This window comes from Salmo trutta, chromosome 30, assembly GCF_901001165.1.
Source record: "Salmo trutta chromosome 30, fSalTru1.1, whole genome shotgun sequence".
Classification (NCBI taxonomy): Eukaryota; Metazoa; Chordata; class Actinopteri; order Salmoniformes; family Salmonidae; genus Salmo; species Salmo trutta.
Genome location: NC_042986.1, coordinates 24,706,556 through 24,733,232, shown reverse-complemented (window position 1 = coordinate 24,733,232; position 26,677 = coordinate 24,706,556). Strand labels below are relative to the sequence as shown.

General features: G+C 43.0%; 2 protein-coding genes, 1 long non-coding RNA gene and 1 other non-coding gene across 8 annotated transcripts; 2 read left to right on the top strand and 2 right to left on the bottom strand.

Moving 5' to 3' along the window:
- Window positions 1-138: 138 nt before the first annotated feature.
- On the bottom strand, window positions 139-11,811 carry LOC115168342 (methyl-CpG-binding domain protein 5). Of its 3 annotated transcripts, none has more exons than XM_029723503.1 (13): window positions 11,638-11,811; window positions 10,547-10,749; window positions 9,603-9,742; window positions 9,315-9,417; window positions 9,061-9,229; window positions 4,824-6,968; window positions 3,522-4,450; window positions 3,289-3,406; window positions 2,908-3,053; window positions 1,969-2,649; window positions 1,706-1,758; window positions 1,467-1,533; window positions 139-1,311 (listed from the first exon to the last, which is right to left on the bottom strand). In XM_029723503.1, the coding sequence occupies exons 3-13, from the start codon at window positions 9,716-9,718 to the stop codon at window positions 1,240-1,242; spliced, it is 4,599 nt and encodes a 1,532-aa protein (XP_029579363.1). In that variant the 5' UTR covers window positions 9,719-9,742; window positions 10,547-10,749; window positions 11,638-11,811; the 3' UTR covers window positions 139-1,239. The 3 variants fall into 3 exon arrangements, with proteins under 3 accessions (XP_029579363.1, XP_029579364.1, XP_029579362.1); XM_029723504.1 differs by lacking the exons at window positions 10,547-10,749; window positions 11,638-11,811 and adding an exon at window positions 10,094-10,202 and having other exon boundaries at window positions 4,824-5,805; window positions 5,890-6,968; XM_029723502.1 differs by lacking the exons at window positions 10,547-10,749; window positions 11,638-11,811 and adding an exon at window positions 10,094-10,202.
- On the top strand, window positions 10,146-12,163 carry LOC115168343 (uncharacterized). The gene is made up of 2 exons (XR_003870658.1): window positions 10,146-10,291; window positions 11,805-12,163. It is a non-coding gene; the product is annotated as an uncharacterized LOC115168343 (long non-coding RNA).
- Window positions 12,164-12,513: 350 nt separating this feature from the next.
- Window positions 12,514-24,827, top strand: LOC115168341 (SH3 and cysteine-rich domain-containing protein 3). Of its 3 annotated transcripts, XM_029723500.1 has the most exons (14): window positions 12,514-12,781; window positions 13,246-13,307; window positions 13,560-13,638; window positions 16,402-16,555; window positions 16,666-16,763; window positions 16,890-16,950; window positions 17,031-17,128; window positions 17,264-17,327; window positions 19,295-19,347; window positions 19,471-19,565; window positions 19,692-19,743; window positions 21,201-21,338; window positions 23,778-23,905; window positions 24,047-24,827. In XM_029723500.1, exons 2-13 carry the CDS (start codon window positions 13,291-13,293, stop codon window positions 23,874-23,876), a joined length of 1,008 nt encoding a protein of 335 aa, XP_029579360.1. In that variant the 5' UTR covers window positions 12,514-12,781; window positions 13,246-13,290; the 3' UTR covers window positions 23,877-23,905; window positions 24,047-24,827. The 3 variants fall into 3 exon arrangements, with proteins under 3 accessions (XP_029579360.1, XP_029579361.1, XP_029579359.1); XM_029723501.1 differs by lacking the exons at window positions 23,778-23,905; window positions 24,047-24,827 and adding an exon at window positions 21,532-21,707; XM_029723499.1 differs by having other exon boundaries at window positions 12,515-12,781; window positions 23,778-24,827.
- Window positions 24,828-25,366: 539 nt separating this feature from the next.
- On the bottom strand, window positions 25,367-25,482 carry LOC115169035 (U5 spliceosomal RNA). The gene has a single exon (XR_003870809.1). It is a non-coding gene; the product is annotated as a U5 spliceosomal RNA (small nuclear RNA).
- Between the last annotated feature and the right edge of the window lie 1,195 nt (window positions 25,483-26,677).

Sequence of the window (26,677 nt, the reverse complement as noted above, 5' to 3'; positions counted from 1 at the left end):
CATTTATTGATCAAAAGCTGAGTTTGGGCTCGTGGTCCTTTCTACTGATGCAACACTTATAATTTTGCAAATAAGAGGGTGGTTACTGGCTAGACAATTCAGTAGATTTAAGCTGCCAACATCAAACAAGGAGGCACATTTTCTGTAAATAGTTTAATATTAAATAAAAAAAGACTCCCATATAAAAAGAAAGCTACAGTCAACAATTTAATATTATTTTAACATAAGTATTGAAAGCAAGGGTAGAATGAGAAAATACTTAATTACAATTCCCCGAAAATTCACAATTCATTGTCTCTAACAATATAAAATAAAACACATTAACTGTACATATTTACAAATCTCCAAGTGTAGAAATTGCATAATCTGCTTCTTTTCATTTAAATAAGATACCCCAGCATTACTGGGCTGTAATAGTGTATAGCACAGCGATCTGAAGGACAACGAGAGAAAGTACAACTACATCCCACCCAAAAATACATTGAGTTAAAAACCCACACATATCTCACACTTTTCCATCAGCCATTCCCCTGTGAAAGGACCTAATTGAAATGTGCATCATTTACTAAACACACCACAGAGAACATACAGAGGGGTGCATCACAAAGCATGACCACCATATAGAGCAGGTTCTATAGAGCAGGTTCTATAAGAAAGCTTATCTTGAATGTGGGTTGTCGGAAGTGTCGAGTCTTGCCAATTTCACATCTATCTTTATGAACTTGAAATGTGACTTCAGATTATTTAGGCAGTACACTTAGCTGGCTAACTCATCTGCTTGGTGACACACACACACACACACACACCCCCAGGTAATCTGATTCTAGATCTGTGGTCAGGGGCAACTTCTACCTTGAGCATCTTGAACACCCAAATGTACACAAACCACACAGACATCATACAATCTCTAACAGAGCGCAAATGTAGGTCATTCAAGTAGATATTCTTATCCTGACTCACAGTAAACACACTGAGAAACAGTGCAGTTTTTTTGTAGACATAATTCTAACACTTACATCATAACGGATCTCAATCAATCACAACGTCAAGCAACCACACAGACTTAAGAGAGGACCTAAGTGAAAGCATCCACAAAACTATTTTTCATTTTTTCATCTAGATCACTCCCATTCAAAAAGGTAAGAGGTTGGCATGACAATATATTAGTGCAGTTGAAAAACAGAGTGGGGGCGCTTGGACAATATAAAGCAGTGATGGGGTGGGGTGAACCTGCTCCTGTCACTGTCTCTGGGACGTGGCTCCCCGCCGCCTCCTGCCCCGGACCGACCTCTCAGGCTTCAGCAGCACCACCTACAACACAGACACACATCACATCATCATTAGCAGTCTGGAGGGCAGACACTAAGGGACAAACTGCACTGCTGTTAGAAACTGAGATGACGCAACACGCACTGATATAATAGGTCCAATGAAGTTAAGGGTTGTGGGGTGGTCTAGTGTTTTACCCTGGGTTTAGTTTCCTCTAGGGCTGGAGAATCCAGTTCTCTGAAGTCCTCTAGCACATTCTGTAGCCTGAATTTTTTTTTTAAACACACACAATAATCAGTATATTTACACTGGTATTACATTTCATTGTTCTAAGGAAAAGTGGCAGTGTTATAAGTGCCATCGAGAAGATGGGCAGAATAGTAAATCGGTGCTCATCGTTATCAATGATTCAAGTAGAGAATCAAAATGAGCTCACGTTTGTTTCCTTTTCCTGCCTCTTCTGGCTCCTCCCATTTGTGCAGTTTGGTTCTGAAAGGGAAAAAGGGCACTGAAATCAATAAGGCACAAATTACATCACAATCTTTCACTGCTTGTAATGCAATATGCAATGCTGTGGCTAAATGGCATTTTTAGCCATGCAGTGGTAAAAGAAAGACATCCTTGGTAGATGGTTTCAGGCATCCTTTATGACTGTTTAAATCATGACAAGAAACTAAAGGAAACAACAGCCAGACTCACCCTGCCCTGCTCCGTGTGCTGCAGACCCCCAGTCTCCTCCTTGGGGCAGCTGCTCCCGTCTCTGGGACTCTGGTACCCCCCTGCCTGGGGTCTGTCCCCCTGCCGATCTGACACAGCCTGGCTGTACGAGTCCGTCTTGGCTTCCTCCAGGTAGATGGGAAGCAGAGTAGGGTTAGTGTGACCCTCTGGGAACTCCAACTTGTTCTGCGGGGGCGTGGTGGAGCCATCGTTGCTGGGTTTGGGGGTGCCCTGAGCGGGGGAGTGGGCTGCCTCCATATTGAGCCGGGACAGGTTCGGGTTCCTCAGGGTGCAGGCCTGCCGAGGGCTCAGGGAGAGGGGGGCACTGGCCTGAGGGAGAAGAGCGGAGGGGGAACGACGCTCCTCAGGGTAGGAGGGCGGTAAGGCACCGAAGGCATCCGCCCCAGACTGAACTGCTTCCTGCTCTTTAGCACTGACCTGGAGGAAGGAGGTGTAGATAGTGTCCATGAAGGAAGCGTAGGGGTCCAGGACGCTCACCACGGAGCCCTCTCCACGCTGGGACACGGGGGCCAGGGCAGGACAGGGGCTGGGCGCAGCCTCTGGGGTAAGCCGATTGGCTGGAATATCCTCCTGAGGGGCGGAGCTGTCTGTTTCCTGTAAGGAGATTGGCTTTTCTCCCTCTGAGGGTGGTGCCATGTTGAGCTGAAGAAGGAAGATACAGATATTTCAAAATCACAGGACAAGGCTTGTGTCAGGAGTGGAAAACAGTGGCCTGTGTGGTCCAGTGGTTAAAGCCGTTGATCCTGGCACACATGGGTTTGAATTCGTCACACTGGCATTTTACTCCCCCTACCTCAGCCTTTCCAACACTTTACATCTCTTCAATAAATCAAAAAATGTACAAAAGGAGTGGGACTGCGCCACTCTTAAAAAAAAAAAAAAGTGGAACACAACAAGTACCTGGATGTTGTTGAGGAGGTTGATGGCCCCATCAGGGCCCTGGAGCAGAGGCATGCCCAGGGCAGAGGCCTGTACGGGGGGCAGGAAGAGAGGGCCTGCACCTAGCCCCAGAAGACTGTGGAGGCTGGTCAGAGCAGACAGGTCTCCTACAAATACACATGGTTCATCATTAAAACAGTTTGTGAATGGGATAAGGTGACATTCTAAGCAATATGTGGGTAATGTACAAGATATTGCTTTTTTGTAGCTGTTCCCCAAGTTTGTAAATAATTCACTATTCATAAAGTGAAATGTAATAGAAAAGACTATGATTCCGCATTTGTAATTGACAACAAAACCTTGATATTTCTTGCAGTGTAAATGAATGTTGCTGTGACTAACCTAGAACCCCTGGGTTGAGGAGAGTAGGCAGTAACTGGTGGAGGACAGGGTTGTCCTTTCCCTGGACAGACAGGGGGATTAGGGTGGCCATCCCCCCATCATGGCCTGAAGCTGAGACCTGGATGGAGACAGGATCAAAACATCAAACTGACATCTCTAATAGAGATACAGTGTTAACAATTTGACAAGGGAAAACTACAGGGTAGAGGACCAGGCTAAGGGAGAGAACCTACCTGAGGTGGGGGTTGTTGGGGTTGCTGTGTTAGGGGGAGATGGGGGGCAGGCGGGAAGCCAGTAGAGCCCAGGGCAGCAGTTAGCAGATCAGGGCTGAGGGAGAGGAAGGCCGGGGGAGGCAGGGGGGTGGAGAGCAGGAGCGACTGCAGGGCCTGGAGGGACCCATCGGCTGGGGGAAGCAGGCCCTGGAGAGCCTCAAGGAGCCCAGGGCCGGGGAGGGATGACGAGTCCAGGAGTCCAGACCCTTTATCCAGAGACAAACCGTCCAACAGGGCTGGGATGTGCTGCCGGAAGGGGAGGTCCAGGCTCAGCTGGCCAAGCCCAGAAAGGGGCAACATGGCAGTCTGCTGCTGGCCTAGTAGCAGGGAGGCCATGAGGAGAGCCTGGAGGCCCAGTTTCTCCCCCATCCCCAGATCACACTCCTGGCCTGGGGTAGGGGCAGCAGAAGGGGGTAGCAGTGGGTTCAACAGGCCCAGGAGATTCAGAGGCAGCTCTCCCTGACCTCCCATTAGACAGGGGAATAAGCTAAATGGAAAGTTGTGGTTCAGATGGGCAGTCTGGTGTTGTTTCTGCTGTTGCTCTTGGTGATGTTCATGCTGTAAAAGTAGTTGTTGTTCTGATTGTTGTAGTAGTTGTTGATCGGGCAGTTGATGGTGTTGCTGAGGTGTGTTGGAGATGGGGAGGTGACCCTGCTGCCCACCCAGCCACAGGCCCAGGGGCAGAGAGCCCAGGATGGTGGGGTCCAGGAGGGAGGGCAGGCCGGCCGTGGCAGACAGAAGCTGGAGAAGCTGCTCCTGGCTCATGAAGGGGAAGGCTTCAGCCAGGGGTAAGGAGCAAGTGGAGTCCCCCAGGGCCTGGGGGCTGCAGCCTCCTGGGGGTTTGGTCACTGTGGAGCCCTGATGATCAACACTCTGAGGCTCTTGCACCCCTAGAGAGGATTGGAGAGAACCAGGATTAACGGCATGAGGAAGGTTATTTTTCAAAACAGACAGTACTCAACAACTATTAACACGTCTAATGAAAAATGTGTGTATTTTCCATGGCTGCAGGTAGCCTAGCGGTTAGAACGTTGGGCCAGTAACTGAAAGGTCGCTGGTTTGAATACCTGCGACAACAATGTAAAACAATCTGTTGATGTGCCCTTGAGCAAGGTACTTAACCCTAATTTTCTCCAGTGGAGCCATACTACTACGGCTGACCCTGTAAAACAACACATTTCACTGCACCTATCTGGTGTAAGTGACAATACAATATTCCATGATTTCACCTAGTTAGAGACATTTTAAAAGGTTCATCCTCACCTGTAATGTTGTTGCCGGTGGTTCTGTCCAGGCCCCCCTCCCCAAGAGGTGTGGTGGAAGAGGCTGCCAGCAGTGCCAGCATGTGGTTACTGAGATCCAGGGGCCTGGGGGAGGTGGTGCTGCTGTAGCTGGGGACGCTGCTGCTATGGTTGGAGGTGGAGGTGCTGTTGAGACCAGGGCCTAGTGTTGACATGCTCTCCATCTCCATTGATTCATTGACTTCAGGAAAGGCCTGGCCCATGGGTGACTGGATGGTGGTGGCATCCATAGGTTGGTTTTGGGCCTGCCACAGCCTATTAGGGGTGTGTGGGGTTGGCGATGGGCTACTGCGATATTGTGCTGACTGAGCGTTGGACAGGGCCATGGAGGGAGACCGTCTCTGTTTGGGACTGGTCCTCGTATGTGGTCGAGACGGAGACTGTGCATTACCTCGCCTGGACTTTGACTGAGAGGGAGAGAGGGGCTGTGATGGGCCTTGTGTGGTACTGTGATGAGTGGGGGACTGCATGGAGAATGGTCTGATGTTTAAATGGGAGGGTGAAGGAGACTGCCTGGGGCTCTGCCTCATGCCTCCTGCACAGTGTCCAGAGCCGGGCTGGGCTCCAGTGGCTTGAGCGTTCTGCACACTGAGCAGGTGAAGCAGAGCGGAGAGAGGCTGGGTGGGGGGATCCGGTTGCCCTGCCATGATTGTTGTGAAATCCAGGGCGCCGTCAGGCTGCTTCTGGGGCCCTGCGAGTGTGCCAGAGTGCCGGACTGAGAGCCTTAGGGCCTGGAGGTGGTTCTCTAACATGGCGGGGTAGGGCGAGGCTGAGGTAGAGGAGGGTTGAGAGTGCGAGGAGAGGTTGAGCACGTCGCCGGGGGTTCTGGGACCAGTCATCTGGGACTCCTTCAGCATGCTGAGCACTGTGGGCGAACGCCGCTGCCGCTTCCTGTGGGATGTCCGGTCCGTACGGGAGAGGTGAAGGGGACTGGAGGCTAGGGGCTGGGAGAAGGAAAGCAGGGGGGAGGCTGCAGGCAGGGGCCTAGCGATTGAGGGAAGGCTGTTGTGTAAAGTGCTGTTTGTTACCTTCAATTGCTGAGACTCCCTCGAGACCTCCAAAGAGAGGGCTGAGCTGAGGATGCTGCGCGAATTGGAGCTCTGGTTGTGAGTCATCTGGCTGGCCAGCTGGGCCTTGGCTGCTGCCGAGAGGAGGCTACTGGCAGGAAAAGAAGCTGGGTGGGGTTGCTTCTGGTGGTTCAAGAACTGTCCAAGAGGCAAACCAGAAGGACCAGCACTGATCTCCATGCCTGAGGCAGAAGCAGGTGCCTTTGTGGGCCTCCCAACCTTTTCAAGAGCTAGAGAGAGGATATGAGGATTGTTTTGGTTGCTCAGTGAGTTTGGGTGAAGGATGTGATTATTAGTGCTAGTGTTGCCTGAGTTCTTAAACTGCTCTAAGATATCCTCAAGCTTGTATTTTGAGAAATGGAGGATAGGGGACCCCCCTGGTATAGGAGAGTGTGAGGATGAAGAGGATATCCTTCTGGGGGGGTAGCCACCAAGCACCACCCCTCCCACCCCCTGCTCAGAGTTAGCGGAAGAGGCGGACGGGTGGCGTGAGCGCTGGCGGGGAGAGGGGCAGTTCATACTCACAGAGGGAGAGGGGGAACATGAGGGGGACAGGGGAGACCCAACGATGATACCATGTTGATGACTCTGCCCTCCCCTCCCCAGTGTCCCAGGGGAGGAGGGAGGAGGGGGAGAGAGGGGCCCCATATGAGGAGATCTGAGGGCTTCTGGAGGGTGTGGTGCCCTCTGACCCTGACTGAGGTTCTGAGGCGTTGGTGTGCGTGGGGACCTCTGAGGTGCCCCATAGCTGGAGAATGGAGAGGTGTTGGGGAGGAGATTGAGAGGAGGTGGCAGTCTCCTCAAAATATCAGGTGTGTGATAAGAGTTAGTGCTATTGTGTGAGAGGGGTGAGGAACCATTGTAAGAATACACAAGTTGGGGAGAATTTTTAGGACTGCCACAAGAGTTGGGGTGGAGATTATTGTTGGGCCTGGACTGGACTAGATGGTGTTTGGAGGTGTAAGTGCCACGTTCTTTTTCTTCCCTGTCCACTCTCATCCTCTTAGGATCTCTGCTCTCCATAATGCCACTGGTGACCTCTGCAACAACAACAAAAATAATCTACATTAGAGCTGGCACAATAATTGTATAATAGTGTAACTGACAATTTTGGACAATAACCATGAACTCACATTTTTCTTCATTATACTTAATACATTAGTAGGGGGTGAGATTCAACTTCATTTTCAAGTAGATATAGTTTACCCCATAGCAGTTTTTAATTATTTTTTACATGAAGTGGGTAAAGTTGGTAGCCTAATCATTTTACGAGAAAAACGGCATGGTCGGGAGTAGAAACTTCCTTTCTAAAAGGTCATAACCATTCGTTTTTGAGACGGGTGTCACCAAAGCTGTGTTGTATTCATTAGGTATGTCGTAGCTAATTTTCAAAGATGCAGTATTATAATACATTACAAGCTCAAAACATTTTTCACAAAAAATGGCAATTACAACAATAACCATGGCAATTAATTGTTACCCAAAATCCCATAATTGTCACAGCCCTAACCAACATGTTTAATGACATTTCTGAGAGCAGTATTTGAATAGCACAATGTAATAATGTTTTGGTAACTAACCATCAATAGCTGTTTAATGATCCTGAAAGTACTTCATTTCTGTTACATTAGATCCATTCCTTTTTTTGCCGCTGACACAGTGCCTTCATTAAGTATTCACACCCCTTGACATTTTCCACATTTTGTTGTGTTACAGCCCAAATTTAAAATGGATTAAACTATGTTTTTCAAACCTGTTAAATAAGTCAATAAGTATTCAACCCCTTTGTTATGGCAAGCCTAAATAAGTTCAGGAGTAAACATTTGCTTAACAAGTCACATAATAAATTGCATGAATTCGGTGCAATAATTTAGAGTTTAACATGATTTTTGAATGACTACCTCATCTCTGTACCCCACACATACATATAATTGTATGGTCCCTCAGTTGAGTAGTGAATTTCAAATACAGATTCAACCACAAAGACCAGGGAGGATTTCTAATAACTTCCAAAGGGCACCTATTGGTAAATGGGTAAAAATACAAATAAAGCAGACATTGAATATCCCTTTGAGCATGGTGGTTATTAATTACACTTTGGATGCTGTATCAATACACCCAGTCACTACAAAGATACAGGCGTCCTTCCTAACTCACTTGCTGGAGAGGAAGGAAACCGCTCAGGGATTTCACCATGAGGCCAATGGTGACTTTAAAGCAGTTACAGAGTTTAATGGCAGTGATAGGAAAAAACTGAGGATGGATCAACAACATTGTAGCTGCTCCACAATACTAACCTAATTAACAGAATGAAAAGGGAGCCTGTACAGAATACAAATATTCCAAAACATGCATCCTGTTTGCAATAAAAAGAAACAGAATAGAGCTTAGCACAGGTCAAATCCTGGAGGAAAACCTGGTTCAGTCTGCTTTCCAACAGACACTGGGAGACAAATTCACCTTTCAGCAGGACATTAACCTAAAACACAAGGCCAAGTATACACTGGAGTTGCTTATCAAGACGACATTGAATGTTCCTGAGTGGCCTGGCTACAGTTGACTTAAAATCAGCTTGAAAATCTATGGCAAGACTTGAAAATGGCTGTCTAGCAATGATCAACAATCATCTTGACAGAGGTTGAAGAATAAAAACATTTTTTTTGCAAATGTTGTACAATCCAGGTGTGCAAATCTCAGAGACTTACAGAGAATGCGATTACAGCTGTAATCGCTGCCAAATGTGATTTTAACATGTATTGACTCACGGGGTTGAATACTTATCTAATCAAGATAGTGTTTTATTGTTATTTTTTTTATTCAAATGTTAGAATTTTTCTTCCACTTTGACACAGTATTTTGTGTAGATTGTTGACAAAAAATGGCAATTAAATCCATTTGAATACCATTTTGAACAAAATTTGGAAAAAGTGAATACTTTCTGAAGGCACATTTTTACATTTACATTTTAGTCATTTAGCAGACGCTCTTATCCAGAGCGACTTACAGTAGTGAATGCATACATTTCATACATTTTTTTTCTTCCCGTACTGGTCCCCCGTGGGAATCGAACCCACAACCCTGGCGTTGCAAACACCATGCTCTACCAACTTAGCCACACGGGACTGTATTTACCTGTGTGACGGGCAACATAGGGCAGTTGTGAAGCCTGCATACTGCGACAGAGCGCTGCCATGGCAACCACTTTCCTCCGATGGTTACAGAGCTTTGTCATGTCCTGCTCTGCCTTCCCCACCGGCTGGCTGTGCTGTTGAATTTTGACCCCTAGGCTAAAGTTAAACACCTGCAGAGACAAAGGAACATACATTCAGCAAACCCCAGTCAAAACCGGTTGTGAAACGATAAAAGTGAGATGTAGAGGGAGTCACCTTGTGGATGACCAGCGGACACTCCAGGCCACACTTGCATGTGCCATCGGTCAACAGATATGACTTAACCTCTTCCAGTGAAGACAGGACTGCACCACTTGGACTGTAGGAATGGACAGGGATGCAGGAGATGAGTGATGAAATAAAGGGAAGGGGAAATCAAATATATTTTACAAATCCCTGCTCCAGACCAGCTTTTGGGAAATGAAAACATTAGAATGGCTCATATATGCTCATAACACAAGTATAAGAAGTATTATACACGCCTGTGTTACTGAACTTGCTTACCTTACATACACCACAAGCCCCTCCTTCGCTCTCCTCTGCCAGCCAATGGGGACTTGTATTGCCACAGTGTGAACTCCATCCTTGTCTCCACTGCCACTCTCACTGCCTCCCATCATTTTGTAAAAACTGCTTTGCAGCACCTTTGGGATAGAAGAAGCAGGAACAAATGTAGAATGAATACATGCTTTGATGAACAACTATTACGACCACTATACTGAGATTCTGACGTCAATGTTTTCCCACAAAAAAGACAACCAGAGTTCCAACTCGTAGAAACCAATATAAAGTCTCTAACATAAAGCATGCCTGATGATAGCCCATTCATCGATGCTAACTACCTTTAGCACCTATTGTGGGTAGTATTTTCTGGCTAGGGGAGTTTTGTTAAGCTTGTGCTAAACGTTTACACACATCACTTGCGGTACGGTTTTGAAAACATATCTTATCTTTCATATCTGTTAGGAAAAAAAGAAGGTTAAATTACTACACACCTTTATAGGGTTGGGGTTCCCACACGGCCATATTTCCATGTTACAGTGTCTGTTTACGGAAAACAGAGTCGACCAACTGTGCTAATTAGCTATCTGCGTCGCCGAACACCTGTGTAAACGGAAGACGGACGCCACAAACTTGTCACTGAAAAATACTTCTGGCTGCAACTGTGTTAAAACCAGTTAAGACAGTGTAAAGTAAGTGTATATTTTGCATTTGTGAAATAATTTTGATGTAATATGAAAGTAGAGGGCATTATGTTTCTAGAATCGTACCGCAACTGAGAATCCATTCCCGTTTAGATGGAGTATTTTGCTGTTTTGGCTGCCAGAGGCAATTCACCTCTAAACAGAACATGTAAGGTCCTTGGACTTGGAGTAACGTTAGGCTCTTTTAGTCTGTTATTGGGCTAGCCTGATGAGTGAGGAAGGATATCATGTTATCAAGCCTACCTTGTCATCTTTGAAATGCCAAATATATTATTGGCTATGGTATCCACCGTTTGAAGGCCATTGTGTCAGGGGAGAAGCACACACAGACTCTGCCAACCACCCTCCAACACCTTGCAGAACTCTCCAAGAACTAAGTCTTCTGACCCTGCTTCAGAGGTCAACTCCTCCAAAACTCTGCAGCTGACACTAAGGCCACAGTTCGACTGCAAAGAAGATTGAGATAGACCTGACGTTAGATAGCCCTAAAAAAATAATACGTGAAAATGATGAACAAAATGAATCTCTCGATTCTGATTGCTACAACAACCCCACACAAACATAGCCACGTAGCATTCGAGGAAGGGGATGCATATATTAGGATAGGCCTAGTGGTATTGTGGTATTTCAATTGAGTGACGTATTATCAAATAGCTACCTAGATAGTTAGCGAGCAAAATGAGACTGGTGGTGTGTGCAGCTGGATGTTGAAATGAAAAGGGGAAACAGCATTTGTAACTTGATAATAGTCATCTAGCCCACATGCACACTGTAGTTGATAATATAGCCATTACAGAAGCGGCACATAAAGTTAAATCACAGTCACAGCAATGATTGTCCTACATAGCTAGCTAGGCTACCTTTATCCAACTAACGTTAGTTAGCTAATGTTGCAGTCTAAAGTGTCGTAACAGCTTGACAGACACACCTTGCAAAATAGTAACATTTCAATAATGAGAACTTGGGGGAAAATTGTTTATCAATATTGTCATGCATGCTAGCTAGCTAGCGAGCAATTGTGCGAAATGTATTCTACCATTCTGTTCTCAAACAAGGTCGCGAAGTTTTTGGAGTCTTCTCCAGTAAGCTCGCGGGAGAACCCCGGCCAGAGTTAGCTAGCTGGCTTACTAACGCTAAATTGTTTTGGATGTTAACATAATCTAGACAGACAATGTGGTGATCAACCCTCCAATGCAAATTATTTGCGCCATCAATCAACTATCCGTCTGTCTAGCTGCATCTGCCCGTCTCGTTAAAAACAAAGGACAATAATGCTTCATTTTACTGCGCCTATGATCTCGGGGCTAGGCTAGCTAGCGTTGACAGAAATTTACTTGATTCTGGAGTGTCCCAAGACCCAAGGATGTCTGATCGTGTCGCCAAATTATTCAGTCGTTATCTCCAGACACTGTTCGATCAAGCTGGTGTATGTTCAGCAAAAATGGAGCTCATCCGATGCACCTTTTAATCTCTATTTCACAGTTATTATTTTTTCTTGCAGATTCCGTGCAAAAAAAATAATGGAGTTTTCTATGGAGCATGCGCACTGGGGCGGCGGGGGACTATTGTACCCACAATGCAACCGGACCTTTGTAGTGGTAGCCGACGCGACCCCCAGATGAAGAATAAACTGGCCATGGTTCTCTGTTCTTCAACTGGGCTGGGGAAAATAGGCTTTTCTGGAATGTCATGTTTTCTTCCATGGATTAGCTACCTCTACTACCATCAGTCTTTCACAATACAATACTGTACTTTTTCTTAATATGTTATGCATATCCTCTTCTTATATGTAAACTACAAGTTTTTCTTTATGTTTAAAATGTTATTTAACCTGGCAGTACAATAAAGATAAATATAGCCTATATCCATTCCATTCCTTTGTCAGTATTTACCATAGAAATATAATTATTGTTGTCATAACGATGTTGACAACAATGAGAGCAACTAAAACAATACTGATTATGCCTGCAGTTTGTACAGTAAGCCAACAGTTGGCTGTGTGTGTCTTGGCCTGTCCTCTCAGGCTGTTTCAGGGGTCTGCAGGGTCATGGCTAGAAGGGATCCAGCTTTTGTCAAATTAAAATCAAAAGTAATTTTTTCCCCCCATTTTAGTTAGACAAAGCTGGATCCCTTCTAGCCATGACTGATCTGCAGGGCCAAGGAATGGGTATGAGTATCGGATTTCCCCTCGTCACCGGTACCCAGCTGTCTCACTCACTCAAACTGATGCCTGCCTTTACAGTCCCTCACTCACTCACCTCACTGCTCTAACCACTAACCATTGGATCACTTTTTGGAAATTACCTGCATAAAGCTGAAAAGGGAAACATCGATCAAGAGTTGGAATGGTTCGGAGGCCTCCGGTGTGACAGGTTGCTCATCACACATGAAAGGAAACTGGTGAAGAAAGCCTTTTCCATACATCCACATGCCAGATTTCATTTCTTCATTGACTGGACTAGCAACCAGTAGGACCAAGTATGTCTAAACTGTAACTATATTGCATGCCCCTTTTTGTGTATATGTGTGATCTGTTCAGCTTTGTCTTTTTCTAAATAGATATCATATATTTGATCATTTAGATATATAGCAAATTCTTTAAGTTTCATTAAGAGGGGACTGAAATGTCAAATCCTCACTAAGACTGATTCTGGTTTTATATCATTGTAATTTTTCAAAATCTCTCAGCTCATGACCAGTCTGGCAAGGCACCCAAATTTAGCCATGATGAGATTGAGTTACCCTGCCCCAAAATAGTAGAGTGGACGAGTGTGTGTGTGTGTTTGTGTGTGTGTGCAGGCTTGTGTGGGTAAATCATCTCCCCCTCCCTCATTACTACATGCGAGAGGAGAGGACATCATTGGGTCACGTGTCTCATTAAAATGGTCCCATTCAAATTGAGAGCCAGTGTTTCTGTTCCCCTGAACTGTATTCTCTCTTAGGTGGGTAGCACTGCAGGACGAGAGTGAGAGCTCACACACTACACCATGGCCCAATATGACCAGTGAGTCTGCTCTCCTGTCATTGAACTCAATACATAGGATATTCCTTTATAATAGTTTTACCTGGTTCTAAGCAAAACAACAAGGGAAAGCTTTAAGTATTAGATTATTCATTGCAGTAGTCATGTCAAACCTGGTAAAAATGTAAAGCTCAGCCACCATAACAATGCTACTGCAATATCCACCCTTAAATATATGTCAGATATCCTTGTTTGTTGATGTTGCTTAATGGTCTCTTTGTTTCTCTGAGTTAGACTGGAAGATAAACATTCTGTGGATATCCACGATAACCCCACAGCCCCTGACAATATTGTGAAAGAAGAAGACAATACTGTGAGTAGCATGCCAATCTGCCACTGTTGGTAACGCCATCACTGAAACAGTTTAAAATAGCAGCCAACTAGGATGGTCAAAATACAATAACCTCATTAGTTTAATATGTGAGGCTCTCTGCTCCCCTATTTATATTCTGCAGTAAGGTGACACTGTGGGCTAAATCCACAGAGCTTTTTTCATTTACCACTTACTCTCCAGAAGTAAAATAACGGTTTCAATGGACATTTTTGTACAGTGCATTCGGGAAAGTATTCAGGAAGTATTAAAACACTGAAAGCATCTTTGTCAGCGATTACAGCCTCAAATTTTCTTAGGTATGACGCTACGAGCTTGGCACATCTGTATTTGGGCTGTCATGAGCCTTTTACTGAGGAGTGGCCACTCTACCATAAAGGCATGATTGGTGGAGTGCTGCAGAGATGGTTGTCCTTCTGTAAGGTTCTCCCACCTCCACAGAGGAACTCTGGATCTCTGTCAGAGTGACCATCGGGTTCTTGATCACCTCCCTGACCAAGGCCCTTCTCCCCTGATTGCTCAGTTTGGCCATGCGGCCGACTCTAGGAAGAGTCTTAGTGGTTCCAAACTTCTTCCATTTAAGAATGATGGGGGCCACTGTGTTATTGACAGTGGTGTAAAGTACTTAAGTAAAAATACTTTAAAGTACTACTTAAGTAGATTTTTTTTGTGTATCTGTACTTTAACTTTTACTTTACTACATTCCTAAAGAAATAATCTACTTTTTACTCCGTACATTTTCCCTGACACACAAAAGTACTCGTTACATTTTGAATGCTTAGCAAGACAGGAAAATGGTCCAATTCACACACTTATCAAGAGAACATCCCTCGTCATCCCTACTGCCTCTGATCTGACAGACTCACTAAACACAGCTGCTTTGTTTGTACATAATGTCTGAGTGTTGGAGTGTGCCCCTGGCTATCCATACATTTTTAAAACAAGAAAATTGTGCCGTCTGGTTTGCATAATATAAGGAATGTGAAAGGATATATACATTTACTTTTGATACTTAAGTACATTTAAAATCCTGGACAACACCCTGTCGTTCTCCACTAACATCAAGGCGGTGACCCGATCCTGTAGGTTCATGCTCTACAACATTCGCAGAGTACGACCCTGCCTCACACAGGAAGCGGCGCAGGTCCTAATCCAGGCACTTGTCATCTCCCGTCTGGATTACTGCAACTCGCTGTTGGCTGGGCTCCCTGCCTGTGCCATCAAACCCCTACAACTCATCCAGAACGCCGCAGCCCGTCAGGTGTTCAACCTTCCCAAGTTCTCTCACGTCACCCCGCTCCTCCGCTCTCTCCACTGGCTTCCAGTTGAAGCTCGCATCCGCTACAAGACCATGGTGCTTGCCTACGGAGCTGTGAGGGGAACGGCACCTCCGTACCTTCAGGCTCTGATCAGGCCCTACACCCAAACAAGGGCACTGCGTTCATCCACCTCTGGCCTGCTCGCCTCCCTACCTCTGAGGAAGCACAGTTCCCGCTCAGCCCAGTCAAAACTGTTCGCCGCTCTGGCACCCCAATGGTGGAACAATCTCCCTCACGATGCCAGGACAGCGGAGTCAATCACCACCTTCCGGAGACACCTGAAACCCCACCCCTTTAAGGAATACCTGGGATAGGATAAAGTAATCCTTCTAACCCCCCCCCCCCTTAAAAGGATTTAGATGCACTATTGTAAAGTGTTTGTTCTACTGGATATTATAGGTGAATGCACCAATTTGTAAGTCGCTCTGGATAAGAGCGTCTGCTAAATGACTTAAATGTAAATGTAAAACCAAATTCTTTTAGACTTTTACTCAAGTAGTATTTTCCTGGGTGACTTCCACTTTTACTTGAGTAATATTCTATTAAGGTATCTTTACTTTTCCTGAAGTATGACAATTGGGTACTTTTTCCACCACTGGTTATTGGGGACCTTTAATGCTGCAGACATTTTTTGGTACCCTTCCCCAGATCTGTGCCTCTACACAATCCTGTCTCGGAGCTCTACGGATAATTCCTTCGACCTCCTGGCTTGGTTTTTGCTCTGACATGCACTGTCAACTGTGGGACCTTACATAGACAGGGGTGCACCCTTCCAAATCATGTCCAATCAATTGAATTTATCACAGGTGGACTGAAGTTTTAGAAACATCTCAAGGATGATCAATGGGAACAGGATGCACCTGAGCTCAATTTTGAATCTCATATCAAAGGGTCTGAATACTTATGTAAATAAGGTAGTTCTGTTTATCTTTAGTATATTTGCTAACATTTCTAAAAAGCTGTTTTCTCTTTGACATTATTGGTTATTGTGTGTAGATTGATGAGGAAAAAACGAATTGAATCCATTTTAGAATAAGGCTGTAACATAACAAAATGTGGAAAAAGGAAAGGGGTCTGAATACTTTCCGAATACACTGTATGATATAAATAACGATCATGATAGGAAATCACTGTTTTGATGAGACTGATTCTTTGGATTTCAATAAAAATGTTCCACCTCTAGCTGAATCAAATCAAATGAAATTACATTATATTGGTCACATACACATGTTATTGTGGGTGTAGCAAAATGCTTGTGTTTCTAGCTCCTGCAGTGCAGTAATATTGAAAAATTTCCGACAATACACATATTTAAAAGTAAAAAAAATTGTGTATATATATATATACCAATCCAATCAGCAGTCACTAGGGAGGGGAAAGGAAGGAAAGCTTTAAAAGTATTGAGACATAGGCACCCTCTCTGCAGGTATATTTTATTTATGAGGAGGAGGTGGAAGTAGAGGAGAAGGAGCCCGAGCCTGAGCCCGTTGTCATATTGGTGAATGACAAACCACACAAGTTCAAGGACCACTACTGCAAGACGCCCAAGTTCTGTGACGTCTGTGCTCGTATGATAGTCCGTAAGTTTTACCATTGACCACAGTGTCTCTTGTATTTATTAATAGTATCTGTAAAGCTGAAGATTAATAATACTGACTAGCTTCTTATAGTTGACTTTTCAACCTTTCAGTCAACAACAAGTTTGCTCTACGGTGCAAAAACTGCAAGACCAACATCCACCACTCGTGCCAGTCCTATGTTGAGTATCAGAAGTGCTTTGGCAAAATTGTAAGACATTTTCAATTCATAATTTAGATAGTCATTATAATGTCAGAACATAATCATGTTGCCATTGCATGCAGTTGCCAGAAACAAAAATGATTCTACAAATTCATTTTGCTTTCTCTCCTATAGCCCCCAGGTTTCAGACGGGCCTACAGCTCCCCTCTATACAGTAGTGACCAGACAGATGCAGGTAAGACACTAACCATCTCAACAAGTGTTCAACTTATGTTTTATTATATGTGCTCCCTATGCTGCTTCCCTCCTGTCTAGCCCACTCCAACCGTAATGACCCTGTGTTTGACACCCTGCGGGTTGGGGTCGTCATGGCAAACAAGGAGCGCAAGAAGGGGTCTGAGGACAAGAAGAATGTGAGTGTGGAACTCTGTGTACATGGCACATATTAGCCAAAAAAGAAATGAATGACGATAAGTGGTGTAATTTACTGACAACCATTTGCATAGGGATCATACATGGTATGTTAACCATCTTTTTTTCCCTCCAAGATGATGATGATGATGATGGAGGAAGAGGAATCCCAACAACCCAAAGAAGACGAGCAGGCAGAAGGTATTGAAAAAGGATGAGCATGTCCATATTGAAGCATGTGACAATTCAAGGTGATGCCATCTATGGTTCCACTGCATCAACTATACAAAAATACACTTTATTTGTATTTTATTTAAGCAAATTGTGCCATATGAAATGATATTGAAGCTCATCAAAGTGAATGGTAAATAAACCGAAGCATAAGGGGTGGTTGGTTGTCAAGCAGTTGCTAAACAATATACAGGACCAGGAAAAAGTTTAGACACACCTACTCATTCCAGGGTTTTTATTTATTTTTTACTATTTTCTACATTGTAGAATAATAGTGAAGACATCACAACTATGAAATAACACATATGGAATCATGTAGTAACCAAAAAAGTGTTAAACAAATCAAAATATATTTTAGATTTTAGATTCTTCAAAGTAGCCACCCTCTGCCTTGATGATTGCTTTGCACACTCTTGGCATTCTCTCAACCAGCTTCATGAGGTAGTCACCTGGAGTGCATTTCAATTAAAAGGTGTGCCTTGTTAATTTGTGGGATTTCTTTCCTTCTCAATGCGTTTTGGCCAATCAGTTGGGTTGTAAAAAGGTAGGGGTGGTATACAGAAGATAGCCCTATTTGTTAAAAGACCAAGCCCATATTATGGCAAGAACAGATCAAATAAGCAAAAAGAAACGACTGTCCATCATTACTTTAAGACATGAAGGTCAGTCAATTAGGAACATTTTCAGAACTTTGAAAGTTTCTTCAAGTGCAGTCGCAAAAACCAGCAAATGTTATGATGAAACTGGCTCTCATGAGGACCACCACAGGAAAGGAAGACCCAGAGTTACCTCTGCTGCAGAGGATAAGTTCATTAGAGTTAACTGCACCTCAGATTGCAACCCAAATAAATGCTTCACAGAGTTCAAGTAACAGACACATCTCAACATCAACTGTTCAGAGGAGATTGCGTGAATCAGGCTTTCATGGTCGAATTGCTGCAAAGAAACCACTACTAAAGGACACCAATAATAAGAAAAGACTTGCTTGGGCCAAGAAACACGAGCAATGGATATTAGACCAGTGGACATTTGTCCAAATTTGAGATTTTTGGTTCCAACCACCGTGTATTTGTGAGATGCAGAGTTGGTGAACAGATGATCTCTGCATGTGTGGTTCCCACCGTGAAGCATGGAGGAGGAGGTGTGATGTGTGGGGGTGCTTTGCTGGTGACACTGTCAGTGATTTATTTAGATTTTAAGGCACACTGAACCAGCATGGCTACCACAGCATTCTGTAGCGATACACCATCCCATCTGGTTTGCACTTAGTGGGACTATCATTTGTTTTTCAACAGGACAATGACCCAACACACCGCCAGGCTGTGTAAGCGCTATTTGACCAAGGAGAGTGATGGAGTGTTGCATCAGATGACCTGGCCTCCTCAATCACCCGACCTCAACCCAATTGAGATGGTTTGGGATGAGTTGGACCGCAGATTGAAGGTAAAGCAGCCAACAAGTGCTCAGCATATGTGGGAACTTCTTCAAGACTGATGGAAAAGCATTCCAGGTGAAGCTGGTTGAGAGAATACCAAGAATGTGGTAAGCTATCATCAAGGCAAAGGGGGGCTACTTTGAAGAATCTAAAATCCAAAATATATTTTAAATTGTTTAACACTTTTTTGGTTACTACATGATTCCATATGTGTTATTTCATAGTTTTGATGTGTTCACTATTATTCTACAATGTAGAAAATAATAAAAATAAAGAAAAACCCTTGAATGAGTAGGTGTGTCCAAACTTTTGACTGGTACTGTATGTATGTCAACCTTTTCCCAGACTAACCAGAATGACATCCAGTACAGAACAAAAAATGAATATCTTACACTGAATGTCAAGGAGCAACATAAAATAAATGTAATACTGATTATAAAGTTGTGGAGTTGACCATTGTTGTATTGAAACTCTACAAAGACCCTGTGTGATGTCCTTGTAGGAAAGCCAGAAGGGGATAAGAAAGGAGACAAGGCTGACAAAGCAGATGACAAGGTAAGGGACTGTAACTGCCTGACATCATGTATACACTAACCATGTAAATATCAATAATAACACCCTGTCTGCTACATCAATACAATTAGTAGTTAAATAAACATTGGTGTATGTTTGCTACAGAAAAAGAAGGAGATGGGAAACATGGGAAATCAGTCACATTACTACCTGGCTCTGTATCGCTTCAAGGCTATTGAGAAAGACGACCTTGACTTCCAGTGGGTTTACCTATACATTTCCTTATATTGTATGAATTATGTTTTATGTCCAACATTTCAGTCTTGTGGTAATGTGAAACATTTGATACAATTTGATAAAAATATACAAACCTTTGTGTCTTTCAGTCCTGGTGATCGAATCACTATAATTGATGATGCCAATGAAGAATGGTGGAGGGTAAGTGTTCCTGAAACAATTGTCATGCAAGCTGACAATGATCAAAACTAGCAATGACTCTGCTAGTAGTCTCTATGGGGTGCCAAAGGGTTCAATTCTCAGGCTGACTATTTTCTCTGTATATATCAATGATGTCGCTCTTGCTGCTGGTGATTCTCTGATCCACCTCTACGCAGACGACACCATTCTGTATACATCTGGCCCTTCTTTGGACACTGTGCTAACAAACCTCCAAACGAGCTTCAATGCCATACAACACTCCTTCCGTGGCCTCCAACTGCTTTTAAATGCTAGTAAAACTAAATGCATGCTCTTCAACTGATTGCTGCCCGCACCCGTCCGCCTGACTAGCATCACTACTCTGGATGGTTCTGACTTAGAATATGTGTACAACTACAAATACCTAGGTGTCTGGTTAGACTGTAAACTCTCCTTCTAGACTCACATTAATCATCTCCAATCCAAAATTAAATCTAGAATCAGCTTCCTATTTAGCAACAAAGCCTCCTTCACTCATGCTGCCAAACATACCCTCGTAAAACTGACTATCCTACCGATCCCTGACTTCAGCGATGTCATTTACAAAACAGCCTCCAACACTCTACTCAGCAAACTGGATGTAGTCTATCACAGTGCCATCCGTTTTGTCACCAAATCCCCATATACTACCCACCACTGCGACCTGTATGCTCTCGTTGGCTGGCCCTCACTACATATTCGTTGCCAAACCCACTGGCTCCAGGTCATCTATAAGTCTTTGCTAGATAAAGCCCCGCCTTACCTCAGCTCACTGGTCACCATAGCAACACCCATCCGAGCACGCGCTCCAGCAGGTATATTTCACTGGTCACCCCCAAAGCCAACACTTCCTTTGGCCGCCTTTCCTTCCAGTTCTCTGCTGCCAATGACTGGAACGAATTGCAAAAATCACTGAAGCTGGAGTCTTCTATCTCTAACTTTAAGCATCAGCTGTCAAAGCAGCTTACCGATCACTGTACCTGTACACAGCCAATCTGTAAATAGCACACACAACTACCTCACCCCCTTATTGTTATTTATCCTCTTGCTCTTTTGCACCCCGGTATCTCTACTTGCACATCATCATCTGCACATCTATCACTCCAGTGTTAATGCTAAATTGTAATTATTTCGCCTCTATGGCCTATTTATTGCCTTACCTCCCTACTCTTCTACATTTGCACACACTGTATATAGATATTTCTATTGTGTTATTGACTCTACATTTGTTTATGTATAACTCTGTGTTTTTGCTTTTGTTGCACTGCTTTGTTTTATCTTGGCCAAGTCGCAGTTGTAAATGAGAACTTGCTCTCAACTGGCCTACCTAGTTAAATAAAGGTGAAATAAAAAAATAAAAAATAATAATACTGCCCCATGAGGTCTGCTTTCTATTTTATTGTCACCATCGGTAAATAAGGGCAATTTTTTATTCTCAGGGGAAGATTGGGGAGAAGACAGGTTACCTCCCAACCAATTACATCATTAGAATAAAAACGGGAGAGAGGGTGTTCAAGGTGACGCGCTCTGTCGTGGGAAACAGAGAGATGGGTCAGATAACACTGAAAAAAGACCAGGTAAGAAACAGGTGTCTGTGTATCAGGCCTGAGTCAAATACTATCACATACAGCAGTTGAAAGTAGTGTAATTGAGGCCTGCTTTATTTAGCTATTGCTGGTCACGCTGAATCAAGCCCAGCTCAAGTATTTGATCCAGGTCAGCTGTCTGTGTCTATGAAAATAATATTTTTCTTTGTTTTTCTTTGCACAGGAAACTGATGTCAGCTGATTTATGATCATGAGCAGCATGGATGGATGTGTGCATGTGGACAGTGACTGTAATGACGGTTGCTACTGTGCGTGTGTGTGTCTGGTCCTGTGGTGGAAAAAGTATCCAATTGTCATACTTGAGTAAAAGTAAAGATACCTTAATAGAAAATGACTCAAGTAAAAGTGAAAGTCACTCAGTAAAATACTATTTGAGTAAAAGTATCTGGTTTTAAATATATGTAAGTATCAAAAGTAAACAACAAGTAAAATCATTTCTAATTCCTTATATTAAGCAAACAAGACGGCACCATTTTCTTGTTATTTGTATTTACGGATAGCAAGGGGCACACTCCAACACTCAGACATAATTTACAAACAAATAATGTGTGTTTAGTGAGTGCAGCAGATCAGAGGCAGTAGGGTTGACCAGGCATGTTCTCTTGATAAGTACGTGAATTGTACCATTTTCCTGTCATGCAAAGCATTCAAAAGTACTTTTGGGTGTCAGGGAAAATGTAAGGAGTAAAATGTACATTATTTTCTTTAGGAATGTAGTGAAGTAAAAGTAGTCAACAATATACTGTACCAGTCAAAACTTTGGACACACCTACACATTCAATGGGTTTTTTACATTTTTACTATTGTCTACATTGTAGAATAATAGTGAAGACATCAAAACTATGAAATAACACATACGGAATCATGTAGTAACCAAAAAAGTGTTAAACAAATCAAAATATATTTGAGATTTTAGATTCTTCAAAGTAGCCACCCTCTGCCTTGATGATTGCTTTGCACACTCTTGGCATTCTCTCAACCAGCTTTACGAGGAATGCTTTTCCAACAGTGTTGAAGGAGTTCCCACATATGCTGAGCACTTGTTGGCTGCTTTTCCTTCACTCATCCCAAACCATCTCATTTGGGTTGAGGTCGGGTGATTGTGGAGGCCAGGTCATCTGATGCAGCACTCCATCACTATCCTTGGTCAAATAGCCCTTACACAGCATGGAGGTGTGTTTTGGGTAATTGTCTTGTTGAAAAACAAATGATTGTCCCATTAATTGCAAACCTGATGGGATAGTGTATCGCTGTGGTAGCCATTCTGGTTCAGTGTGCCTTGAATTCTAAATAAATCACTGACAATGTCACCATCAAAGCATCCCCACACCTCCTCTTCCATGCTTCGCAGTGGGCACCACACATGCAGAGATCATCTGTTCACCTACTCTGAGTCTCACAAAGACATGGCGGTTGGAACCACACATCTCAAATTTGGACTCATCAGACCAAAGGACAGATTTCCACTGGTCTAATGTCCATTGCTCATGTTTCTTGGCCCAAGCACATCTCTTTTTATTACTGGTGTCCTTTAGTAGTGGTTTCTTTGCAGCAATTTGACCATGAAGGCCTGATTCACACAGGTTCCTTTGAACAGTTGATGTTGAGATGTGTCTGTTACTTGAACTCTGTGAAGCATTTATTTGGGTTGCAATCTGAGGTGCAGTTAACTCTAATGAACTTATCCTCTGCAGCAGAAGTAACTCTGGGTCTTCATTTCCTGTGGCGGTCCTCATGAGAGCCAGTATCATCATAGCGCTTGATGGTTTTTGTGACTGCACAGATTGAGTGACCTTCATGTCTTAAAGTAATGATGGACTGTCGTTTCTCTTTGCTTATTTGAGCTGTTGTTGCCATAATATGGGCTTGGTCTTTTACCAAATCTTATGAAACTACCCCTACCTTGTCACAACACAACTGATTGGCTCAAACGCAAGGAAAGAAATTCCACAAATGAACTTTTAACAAGGCACACCTGTTAATTGAAATGCATTCCAGGTGACTACCTCATGAAGCTGGTTGAGAGAATGCCAAGAGTGTGCAAAGCAATCATCAATTGAAAGGGTGTCTACTTTGAAGAACCTAAAATATATTATGATTTGTTTAACACTTTTTTGGTTACTACATGATTCCATATGTGTTATTTCATATATTTGATGTCTTCACTATTATTCTTCAATGTAGAAAATAGTAAAAATAAAGAAACCCCCTTGAATGAGTAGGTGTGTCCAAACTTTTGTCTGGTACTTTAAATAGTAAAGTAAAGTAAACTACAGATACCCAAAAAACTTTAGTAGTACTTTAAAGTATTTTTACTTAAGTACTTTACATCATTGGTCTGGTCATCTTCAACAATTATTGTACCTCTGTGGAGCCACAACACTGTCTTCCATTCTCTTTGTGTTGCAGATCGTGGTGAAGAAGGGAGAGGAGGTGAATGGCTACTTGAAGGTCAGCACAGGCCGTAAGCTGGGCTTCTTTCCCACTGACCTGCTCCAGGAGATCTGAGCCTGACCGGATCACAACAATAACCACAGGTCTAGAGTCACACCGTCACCAGGACCATAACCACAGACCGGCCCAAGCAAAGAAATTACACCAAACCCAAGACCTAAACACATAATCACAACATTTTCTAACACAACACTTACACTAACACTTGTATTTTCCACCTGTAGGGGCCTATAGAGCTGATCTGGTGAATGTGTAAGCTGTTTGAGGGCTGTAAATTGTGTTGAGTGTAACTTAATACTGCAGCCTACCCACCCTGGTGAACTGGATCAGCTGGCCATGCAATCCGAGCTGGACAGAGACGTGTGACGTAGGACCAGGAATGTGTGGTGGACACCTAAAAAGTGAACATGTTTGTGTCATTTCAATGTGATCAAAACCGGACAACCTGAAACTTCATCTTCAGAAACTTGAAGCAAAAAAAGTTACTAAACCCAATGGCTGAAACTACTGACTGTGTCTACTAAGTAACTAGGATTTTTACATTATTTGTGTTATGCAAACTAAATTGTCTTGGAGGCTAATAATGTATTGCTTACTCTTATTGTAGTAGTTCCTTTTTATATATAGTCAGATTAAATTCTAGTGCTTCATTTTCCCCTTGATGCAAATGTTCAAGGGGGCTTGTTAAAGTGCATGTTGTAATTTTTTTGCTTCGGCCAGTCTTTTATCATCTTTAACAAAACAGTGTGCTGTGTATTTGTTGTATTTATATAGACAATGTAATCCTGGCTGACAGAGACCCACAAACTTTTGCCAGACAAATGTAGGCCTATCATTGATGCAATGTTGTAACATTATGCTACAGTCATTTGTTATTAATTTACTATTGAAGTAATAACAGGGGAGTGCAGGCTTTTCCCATTTATTGTCTTTCTTGATATGCATCCTCTGTGACACCATCATAGTGGTGAAATCAATTCGAAATAAAGTCCTCTTTTTTAATCAGTATTTTGCATTCACTGATTTTTGTGTCTATCATGATTCATGACTTTTGTGTCCAACCTAAAGAGGGAATCGGTTCAGCTTGTGTCTACAAAATAGTCAATACAGATACTACTTGTGTCATGTATTGATCCAGTGATGGGGACAATGCAGCCTTCATTATCCTGTGTGAATGCTAGCAGTGTCACATGGAATGATTGTAAATAGTGTCTTAAATTTATTCAAAATATGATAGAATATTTCAATATATAGATATATAATAACATTATATATTTAAATGCAAGCATGGCTCTTATGGTGACAATTTGAATAGGCGGCCATACAGCAGGTCCTCTGAACAGTTGATGTTGAGATGTGTCTGTTACTTGAACTCTGTGAAGCATTTGTTTGGGCTGCAATCTGAGGTGCAGGTAACTCTAATGAATTTATCCTCTGCAGCAGAGGTAACTCTGGGTCTTTGTATGGTTAGAATACATATATATATATATATATATACCTCCGTCTCAACAAACTGCCAATCGTTTTCATTCACAAGAGTAGTGAGCCCAACCATACGGCCGGACATCAAAAAATTTGATGATACTCATAATGTTCCTCTCCACGGAAATCTTTAGTAAAAGGCGAAAGATTTATGCGATCTGAAGAGAAACCAGAGCGTACTATAGAACAAACGAAACGGCTCCGAGCAGCTTCAATTCATTATAACACCCGGTAACGGTTTAAAAAGCAATATTACCCAAACTGCAAGGTCAGCGTATCGCAGTCTTCGCAACTTGAAATTCAATTTATCATACAATTTTAATGGCAACATTTGTCAGTATTATTATATTTATATATGTAATAGCCTAAATGTATGCACAAAGGCATGCTGGGAATTAATACACCCGCTTCCTAATTTTCGAGTATATCGAGTACAGTGCCCATACTCCACTACTTTTATTTAATCGAATTATGCCTGGAGAAGGATTTTATAGCTGTCAATTAAGGTCATTAACTCAAAAAGGAAAGAAAACTACATTCAAATGCGTCACGTCTACATTTTACTGAGCCACTGCGTTCAACACACTTACATGCTTATGTAGTATAGCTAACATCTCTCCCCAATTTAGTGCGTGCATTCCTCAAACAAAGCCTACGTTTTCTAAACTCGTCTGTCGTAACCTTAACTAACTTAATTAGATCTGGAAGCCTTTATTATGCATACGTGTATATATATATATATATATATATATATATATATATATATATATATATATATATATATATATATAATGCATCATTCTGTATATGGTAATTTATCAACTTCATGCAAAATAGATATGATCCAAACTGTTTTCATCATAAAAATAATTATAGCGACACGCTTTGGTCAATACTAAGTACTACACACCACCATGACAGAACATAGTTTGGCTTCAACCATTTTGAGATGGCCCTGTCACTTTTGTGACACTGACGCTATCATAAGGAAATTTGAACCATCAAATGATGTAAATCACTCTAGGGTGTACTGAAAAGAGGGCCGTGTCCCGTGACAGTGTAAAGGATAATGGATAAATAAAAATAAATAAAAAATGTTGCATTGTTACATACATCGGATTGGTGCAGTGAAATGTGTTGTTTTACAGGGTCAGCCATAATTGGTACAAATTAGGGTTAAGTGCCTTTCTCAAGGGCACATCAACAGACTGTTCACCTTGTCGGTCGGGTATTCAAACCAGCTAGCTTTCGGTTACTGGCCACGCTAACTGCTACCTGCCACCCTAAAAACCCATGGGACAATGGGGCTCTCTCTCAATGGTGTAGTAGCGGGTATCTGTGGGTAAACGCCATATACACACTTATTTTTCAGT